The 9,740-nt window shown below is 40.8% G+C and overlaps 1 protein-coding gene across 1 annotated transcript; it reads left to right on the top strand.

Moving 5' to 3' along the window:
• The first annotated feature begins 372 nt into the window (after window positions 1-372).
• cisd1 (CDGSH iron sulfur domain 1) lies at window positions 373-9,093 on the top strand. Its single transcript, XM_052027515.1, has 3 exons — window positions 373-506; window positions 4,637-4,839; window positions 8,666-9,093. Exons 1-3 carry the CDS (start codon window positions 482-484, stop codon window positions 8,753-8,755), a joined length of 318 nt encoding a protein of 105 aa, XP_051883475.1. The 5' UTR covers window positions 373-481; the 3' UTR covers window positions 8,756-9,093.
• The last annotated feature ends 647 nt before the right edge of the window (window positions 9,094-9,740 follow it).

The following is a 9,740-nucleotide window of genomic DNA, read 5'->3' as shown; positions in this document are numbered from 1 at the left end:
CACGATGATGCCGGAGGAACTCAGCAGGCCAAGCAGCATCCGTGGAGAAAAGCAGGCGGTCAACATTTCGGGTCAGGACCCTTCATCGTGTTTTTCATCTGGATTCCAGCATCTGCAGTCCTTTGTTTCTCAGTTATTCCCAGGTTCCTAGCCATTAGTTATTCCTCAATCAACCTGGATAAAAAAAAATTGTGCAATGCTATTTGCAGGGAATAGTCGTGTACCTATTGGCCGCTGCAGCACGATGCACTTCACTGGCTCCGAAGCGCCCGGGAACTTTCAGAGGACATGAAGCACGTGGGGAAGGGGGTGGGGAGCCCTGCGGCTGACGTCACGAGACAGCCAGCCGCATGCGCAGCTCCCCTTCCCCGTGACGTCAGCAGCCGGCCGGCCTGCGATTCGGAGCACGTGACGCCGACCGGGTTTGATACTTTTTGTTGCTGATCCCGAGCGAAGGGCAGAGATCGGACTCAGCCCGGTGATGGGGAGCAGTTCCACGCTGAAAGGTAACGGGAGGAGGGAGCCCACCCTCTTGTATGTGATTTGCCTGCAAGGAGCCGCTGGATGGGTCCGGCTGCCGTGCGTTCTGCAGGGCCAGCTGGGGGTTCGCTCTGTCTCAGGCAGCTCCCAGCTCCCAGCCCCCCCCCCCCCCCCCCCCAGCTGCAGGCAGGGTCCCACTGCACCCTTGGGGAGGCACAGCTGAAGGAACCGCCTGTGTGAGTCGGTGGTAAATGTTGCGCACCGATCGCTGGCGCTGGCTGCTGATCTGACACAGTGCTGCATGTAAGTGGACCGTGCAGTAATGTCAGCAGGAAGGTCAACCTTACCCAGCCAAAGGAACGCCATTTCTCCTGGCCGGAAAATCTAAACTGCACTGGCTGCAGCCTAGCCCTGTAAAATTGCAATAACTGGTTAGAATCGGCCTGCAAGCGGCACTCAACAGTTTATTGCATGCGGGTCTGATGCTGGAGTGACGTTACGCTGCCTACCTCAGGTCAAAGGTCACGCATGCCTTTCCCAATGGACCCCCCCCCCGACGTACCTGGTGGACGACCTTCCCTGTGCACTTGTCACACACGGTGCAGTAACAGTTTATAAACTATGGTTAAAGTCTGCAGGCTTTGTTGAACGAATGCATTAATTTTCAAAGCGCGTTAACGTGCCAGAATACAGAATCTGTGTTGTAATGGGACTACTTACCAGTTTTCTTTTTCTCCTTTTTCCCTGTGTAAATTAATTTGGAATTCCCACATTAGCAGTGCACAACGCAAATTTTCACGCCTTTGGATTACCTCAACTTTTAGTCTTTCAGCTCAATGCAAGTTACTTGAACTTGCTAATTCACTTACGGAAATCTCCACTCTGTGGTTTAGTGGAATAATAGGTATATATTGAAATATCTGAACAGATGAATTCTACATAATATGAAGTATTGTATGAATGTATTACTTCTTATTCATGGTATTAAGTATTATTGTTAGCAGCATGTGGATGAATTCCTACCTGTTAATGCTCAATAACAGTACTCAATAGGCAATGCTTAAGCAATACATATGCTTCTATTCCTGGCCATATTAATATAGGTACAATGCACATGTCAATGAGAGTTGTATGACACATTCGACTTTATTTTGCTTTAGCCACTGTACTATATTTTGCTATAGCCACTCCATCCTTGGCTTCGCTCTGGTTCCATGCCAGGTTCTCTCCAGGTTCCTGTTTTTTTTTGCTTCCAAAGTTCAGATGGTTTCTGAATGCCATTTGGTCAATAGTGAATGAGCTTGGCTTAACTGGAAATAAAAACAAATGTTTAATCTAATCATTCTTTAGTATTAACTCTAATCATACATTTACTCAAGCTGTTAGTAATTCACATATTTTTGTTAATGAGAGTGTTCTTATGTGTGTATGCACAAACACACTTTCTAAGACGTTAAGAGTCCCCAATACACAGTAGGTTTTTATGTCTAATTTGTATGTTAACATTGGCTCAAGTGGTTGTGCTATTTTCTCAGCATCAGGAGATTCTGAGCTTAAGCCAAGATAACAAGGTGGTCAGAGAAAAAGATTCAAGTGTGTTTTCAGAGCCTCTTGGTAAAACCTGCTATATACAGGAGTTACCAGGATGCTGCATGGATTATAGGGCATGCTATAAGGAGAGGGTAGACAAACTTGGGTTGTTTTCTCTGGAGTGGCTGAGGGGAGATCTGATAGAAGTTCATAAAAACTGAGAGGCATATAGACAGCTGGTATCTTTTCCCTGGGGTTGAAATGTCTAATACAAGAGGACATACATTTAAGGGGAGCAGGGGAAAGTTCAAAGGAGATGTGTGGGGCAGGTTTTGATATAAAGAGAGTGGGGGTGTCTGGATTGCGCTGCCGGGGGTGGCAATGGTGGCAGATACGATGAAGACATTTCAGAGGCTCTTAGGCAGGAACATGAATATGCAGAGAACAGAAGGATGTGGACCATATGCAGCCACAAGGGATTAGGTGTCATTAGTTCAGTACAACATCATGGGCTGAAGGGCCTGTTCTTGTGCTGTACTCTCTTCTATCCCTACTGATCCTTGGGAATCCATGGCAAATGACAGCTCAAAGTGAAGGAGGAACATTCGGGATGGTACTAAGAACCTTATTCCTTTGTGCCAGGAGAGCGCACAAGCACAGCATGGTGGTAGGAGTGCACCACCTCACAACAATGCACCCGCCTGTCTGCTCCATAAACTGCCTCCTGCCCCATCTGCGGTAGAGTCTCTGTGTCCCACAGTGGGTTCATCAATCATTTTGGATACCACAGAACCAGAGTGAAAATGAGTTGCCCTTGATTTCAAGTGGCCATGTAAGAAGGTGATAAGCTACCACTTCAGTATGTACAAAGAGAGCAATTTTAGTTATCTTTTGGATGAGGTGTTAAACTGTATTAATGTCCGTCCTCTTGACCGGATAGATCTTATATAAACAAAGATCTGCAGCAGCTTTTGAAGATCGAAGACATTGCCACTGTCCACGGTGATATTGAGAAGCAATTAAAGAGGCTGATGGGCTCCTACCTTTGATCTCAGTGAGGGAGAGGAAGCTGCATTTCAGTTCTTCAAACCCTTTATCAGGCCCTGATAGAGAATTCAGCTTTGGACACAAGTATCTTGGGAAGCATATTTTGGCCTTCGGGTGACAACAGCACAGATTCACTAGAATGTAAATGACTACATTTTGCTGACTGCAAAAATTTGGCTTGAATTTAATTTCCCCAGATCATTAGCTTGGATCTTTAGATTACAAGTCCAAAGATGTACTAATATACTACCAGGCCAATGTTTTTTGTTAAATAAAGCTATTTAGGGTTTAGGGTAAAAACACATAAACAGAACTGAGATAGAAACCAGTCAAGATGCATTAGAATGGCTGAATAAGCTCGTGGGGGTGGGGGGAGGCAACTGATTTATAGTACTCTTGTTCCTATGATTTCACGGCAACGAGCAAGCCCAGCTAAACTACTAGCAAGTGGCTTGGATATTGTCAAAGTCGAGTTTGTTCCATATGCACAGATACATGTATGCATAGGTGCAATGAAAAACTTACTTGCAGCAGCATCACAGGCACATAGCATCATATGAGCAACGTTCACAAGAAAAACATAAATACAAATTTTACAAGAAAGAATGCCATTAGAACCAAACAAAGTCCATTTTAGTGCAAAGTGATCATAGTGGTCATAATGTTGCTAAACTGTATTGGATTAGTAGTTTAGAAGTTTTGAGTTATGAAACCAAATTTCTGAAGTCCAGCTGCTGAATTGCAATTTAAAGAACCAAGTTATGTCCCTGCACTGACCCATAGGTTTCATAAACCAGGAATTTATTGGTAAAATTTATTGATTGCTCCTTCAGTTGGCTGTGAACACATCAAAAAACTGTATTGATCAATGTGGGTTTTTAGTACTTTCTGTGGTGTTGTTTCTGGGCTAGAGGGGCCAGTGCTCATTACTCTGCAATGGATTGCAGCATTCAATGAATATGCTCACAAAATGCTATGCTTTCATTGGACTATTGGGATTGATTAAGCTGCTGTAGCAGTTTCTGACATTTTAAGAAAAAAAACTTACAGGGTGCTTGGGACGTACCATGCACAGTACTGACAGCTGTTTGCATTTGTTATTTGCCTTTGCATATAAATAAAATAACACTAACCTACAGAAGCTTGCTTGACCAACAAATTATCAGAATTGAAAATTCCTCTGTTTCATGTTCGAGTTGCATTCAATTTAAGCATTAGGCAGTTTAAAGGTGTTTTTTTAATTGTTACATTAGTTAATTATTGTAGCAATAACTTTTAAGATGGGAACATGTCCTTATACATATAAATATTGTTGAGGTGGGTTTTAATTCATTTACATTAAGACAAGTAATTGATATATCTGTTCATGATTGCATGTAAAATAAAATGTACATGTCATGCAGCCTTTAGCATAATCAATAGTTTAACTCAATTTGTATTATGGGAAAAGTTTGTCATTATTGTGCTGCCTCCTGCATTGCTTAAAAATAAATAACTATGCTCACTTTGTTAAACAGTGTAGCAAAGTGCTTATTTAGTTTTAACCAAACAGTTTTCTCTGATTTCTTCCCTTGAACAGAATGGGCTGCAGCAATTTCACTGACAATTGGAGCTGCTGCTATTGGTTATGTGGCCTACAGAACTTTATACTCAAGAGACAAAGGCTGTAAGTCATTGGTTAACCTAGACATCCAGAAGGATACACCTAAAGTAGTTCATGCATTTGATATTGAAGATCTGGGAGACAAAGCTGTGTATTGTAGATGCTGGCGATCTAAACAAGTAAGAATGCCAATTCAGTTGCCTCATTTTATGTCATGGGGACTTGGGAATGTGCAAGGTCATGGGATGAAATTTGTAGACTTGTGTGAAAGATAGGGAATGTGTAGGATGGTCTTACAGGGGAGATGGAAGCATAATTCACTGCTATAAGTATCTGAAAATGTTGAATAAGTTTATAATAAAATTCTGACACAGAAGTAATATCATGAAATATCGGGGCCAGTCAGATGCACCAGAGTGATCTTTGTCAATCGTGTACATTCCTATGTTCCCATTACCTTGTGTGTATGCTTTGCTTTCAAGGTGCTTTATTTTCACCTTTTGATGACGTGGGTCAGATTTTTGCATCACAACTGGAGAAAGGGTTAATCTTACAAAATGTATTTGAGAAAGTATTCTTGTTTAAAGTTGGCAAAAAAAAACCCTAGGAAATAAAACACTGTGGTATGCTGTAGGGCAGCTCAGTACTGAAGCAAGGGCAGCATGGTGGAACAGCAGGTGCTGCTGCTTCATAGCTTGAGTGACCCGGTTCCATCCTAACCCTGGGTGCTGTCAGTGTGGAGTTTGCATGTTCTCCCTGTGGGTTTCCCCAAAGTGCTGTGGTTTCCTCTCGCATTCCAAAGATGTGTTGGTTGTTAGGTCAGTTGGCCATTATAAATTACCCAGAGCATTGGAGGGTGGGAGGAGAATCAGGAGTTAATTGGCACACAGAGTGGGCTGCAGTGGAATTAATTGGAAAATAAGATTGAGAGCTGCTATAGACTCAGTGGGCTGAATGGCCCCTTATGTTGTAAGGAAATGTTCATTAGTTCAAGTCATTTACTGTCCCATTCTTTGCCAAGTAGTTTTTTTTATATTTTTAAGGGTTGTGTGAGTGATAAAGTAATGTAGTATCTTTTTTGATAAAAGCAAGTGTTGCTGTTTGTGAGATTTTTTTTTAAAAAAGTATGAAAATCAAAATTCTGTTAGTGAACAAAGAACCTCTTTCCTCATCAATGGACCAGGCATCAACAAATCTGGGGTCAGAGAGCAATCCTGGAGAAACACTAAACATCTCTCCTGCCCGTCCAAAGTACAGAATGCCAAATTTGCTTAGTTATCTGCCTGCTAATCAAAGGAAGTATGGGCAACACAAAGGAGAAGATACTAAATCGTTAGCACTGACAGGAAGTTGGGTTTCAAAGACATGTTCTTGGGCTTTCTATCTCTGATTTCCTTGTCTTAACTATCAGAATTTAGTTCTATGATTGAGTGCACAAGAAAATAGGAGTAGGCCACTCAGCTCTTCAAGCCTGCCCAGCCATTCAGTTTGATCATCACTGATCTTTGCTGGCCTCAATTTCTCTTCTGTGCCAGTTCCCCATGACCCTCAATTCCTCTACTTTTTCAAATATTTATCCATCTCCACCTTGAATGCATCTAATGATCTGGCCTCCACCACCCTCGGGAAGAGAATTTCAGGGATTCACTACCCTCTGAGAGGAGAAACTTCTACTCTCAATTTTAAATGATTAGCCCTTTGTTTTCTAGCTATGTCCTCTTGTTTGCGACTCTCCCGCTAGTGGAAACATCTCCGCATCTACCCTGTCAACCCCCTTAGGATCTTGTGTGTTTGGATAAGGTTTAGATATTAGATTAGATATTTATTAGTCACATGTACATCGAAGCACACAGAGAAATGCGTCTTTTTGTGTTACTGAGAATGTGCTGGGGGCAACCCGCAAGTGTCGCCACTCTTCTGGCGCCAACATAGCATGCCCACAGCTCCTACCCTGTACATCTTTGGAATGTGGGAGGAAACCAGAGCACCTGGAGGGAACCCACGCAGACATGGGGAGAACGTACAAACTCCATACAGACAGTGGTGGGAATTGAACCCAGGTTGCTGGCACTGTAATAGCATTATGCTAACCTCTCATGCTTCTAAATTTCAAAGAAACCCAAACTGTCAAGCCTCCCTTGAAAGGACAACCCTTTCATCCCAGGAATTAGCCTGGTCAACCTCCTTTGGATTGCCTCCAATGCTACAATATCTTTTGTGTGTGGAGACCAAAACTGCTCTCTGTATTCCAGATGTGACCTTGCCAACACCCTATACAACTGTAACAAAACTCCACTGTTCTTAAACTCCAATCCCTTTGCAATAAAGGCCAATGTGCCATTTACCACCTTATCTACTTGGACCTACCTGCTGTTTGTGATTCATGCACTGGAAGTACTTGCTCCCTTGAGTTGAAGTGGCTCCTACTTGTCCACATAGTATGTATATGATAATTAGATATAGAAAGCAAGTAATTGTCACTAAAATTGAACTTCCATTGTGTAAAACTTACAAGAACAATGCAAATAATGCTAAACAGAAATGATGGTCTGGCTATTCATATATTTTGATTGACTTTTTGTAATCTTCTGAGCCTCAAAATAAATTAGCCTCCTTTATTTTAATAATGTATGAAAATTCAGTCAGTTCACATCGAGTTTCTGAACCCAAGTTGATGTCAATTAAAATTATTTTATGGACCTGAAGGAGGTATTGCACAAGGCAATGAATATTTATATTCAGCATGTTGAACTTTAGACCTTGGCAACTGAAAGCATGGCTGTGAGGGAAAAACTTTGAGTAAAACTGAACAGTCACAGATATCATGGGGGTGTAGGGGTCAGAGATGGAAAGCATGAGACAACTGTGTATGGGGATTTGAAAACAAGAAAAAACATAATGGAGTTGTTTACCGATTAAGCCATGGCTCAGTGAAATCAAAGACCAGGGAGTGATAGATCAATGCGACATGTGCATGTTACGACATAGGCAACAGAATTTTGAAAGAACTCAGGTTTGTGATGGGTGTCCTGTAGAAGACAGGCCAACATTATATTGGAATAGGCAGCTCCAAAGGTGCCAGAGCTATAAATGAGCAATTCAACAGACATTTATCTGAGACAGGGATAGAGTGAGGCCATGTAAAAACACTGGAAACAGGATGCCTTCCTGATGGAAGGGATGTATGATGCAAAAGTCATCTCTGGTCAAATATGTTGCCAAGGTTGAGATCGGTCTTGTTCAGTCCCAAGTAGTTGCTGGGAGGGAGAAAGATTCATTGTTTAGGAATGGAAGGTTTTGGTATTTGCATTATTTAGTTCACGAAGCTAACAGAAAGCTGCAGCTCTCTATAACTATCGTCATAGTTTCTAACTTTGCTCATCATGAGACCACTTGGGATCTAGCATTTGATTTCCAATTTGAAATCAAATACACTGAAGTTTTCAGTTGTCCCTCCTGATAGTTTCTTTATCTCATTGTCAACTTATCTGGTTAATCATAGTGTTCTATAATGCTTTTATCAGTTACTGGTGTTAGATGAATGCAAGTTGTTTAGAAACCAATCACTCTCTTATTCCTGTTCATTTAGTTGTTGCCATTTTTCCAAAGTGCATTCTTTCATTCCTTTGCACTGCTCTGTATTAAGTTTCATCTTCCACCTCTCTGTCCGTTTCACTGATCTGTCAATGAACTCCTGAATCCTGTTGTTATCCTTTTTGCTATTTACTACATTTGAATTTTATGCCATTGGTAAAGTTAAGTTTTTTTTATTTATACCCAAGTGTACCTCTTGTATATCAGAAAAAACTGGACCTAACACTAATCCCCATGAGGTACCAATATATATGCATTTCACCTATAATAAATTTCTTTTGAAAATGCATATATACCAGCTGCATTATTTTTCAACAACTGTTTCAACAAAGAACAATTTTGTGTTTTATGAAGGTAAGGAATTCAATACGCTAAGCAGAAAGCTAACAGTGTTTCTCTTTTGTATTTCAGTTCCCAATGTGTGATGGTTCTCACACTAAACACAATGATGAAACGGGAGACAATGTAGGGCCATTGATAATCAAAAAAAGAGAAGCCTGATTCAAGGATGATTTTAAAATCTGTAAAATGTGTTTTAATGCATACAGTATGTGATTGCTGCACGCCATCTCTGCTGGTCTAAAATGAAATAGACGTATACTGTGTGGTGCAGGCTTTAATTTTGAGCACTGTATGGCTTTGGAAACACTAATTTTGGCTAAGGTCATTTGAGATGTTCTTTTAAATGTCAGTGTTTTGGTAATTTCTTTCTGTGTATGTAAAGTAAAATATTGAAGTGATGCGATGTGAAATGAATTTCTTCAGATTGTAGTTAAAAAGAAAACATTTTGATCACTTTACCAAGATCAAATGAATAAAAGATTTGAAGTTGTTTGAAATCTGATTATTCAATATTCAGTCAAATAATATTTCCTCTCAGTTGGATATGAAAATACAAAACCTTATTCTCAAGGTCCTTCCATTTACTTTTATTTTTGGATATAGGGAAGCATGGAAAAGTAGGCGACTGGAAAGTTGGCATATTCCAAAGAAAGAAAAGTTTTCATTTTGTTACAAACCAATGACAAAAGAAACACACTGAGTCATGATTCAGTGTTAAAAACTATTTTATTAATCACTAGTTATGATAATAAGAAAAATAAAAGTAAAAATGTTAGTATGTTAGAAGTAAAAATGTTAAACTTTGAACATTAACCCCAAAACTAAACTCATCGTGTGTGTGTGTGTGGCAAAGTCCCAAACTCCAAGTCCAGGAATGGTTCTTAAAGTTCAGGTCAGCAAGCCATAAGGTGAAACATGAGCAAAGGCTTCTTCAACAACCACTGTTGTCTGAAGATAAGACGTAGATGTAGAGAACATAGAGAGAGTAGTTACGAAATCCAAATGTTCCACGATGGAACCCAAACGACACCTCAGTGTTTACTCGGTAGTGACTTCCTCACCCCGAAAAGCATCTGAATCGTGGCCGTCCACACAAATACCTGTTTCCTTCTACAGGTCAGTAACAAAGTGAACTCCACCGTAT

Source organism: Pristis pectinata, chromosome 12 (genome assembly GCF_009764475.1).
Source record: "Pristis pectinata isolate sPriPec2 chromosome 12, sPriPec2.1.pri, whole genome shotgun sequence".
Classification (NCBI taxonomy): domain Eukaryota; kingdom Metazoa; phylum Chordata; class Chondrichthyes; order Rhinopristiformes; family Pristidae; genus Pristis; species Pristis pectinata.
The sequence above is the reverse complement of the archived record's forward strand: the minus strand, read 5'-3'. Positions and strand labels throughout refer to the sequence as shown.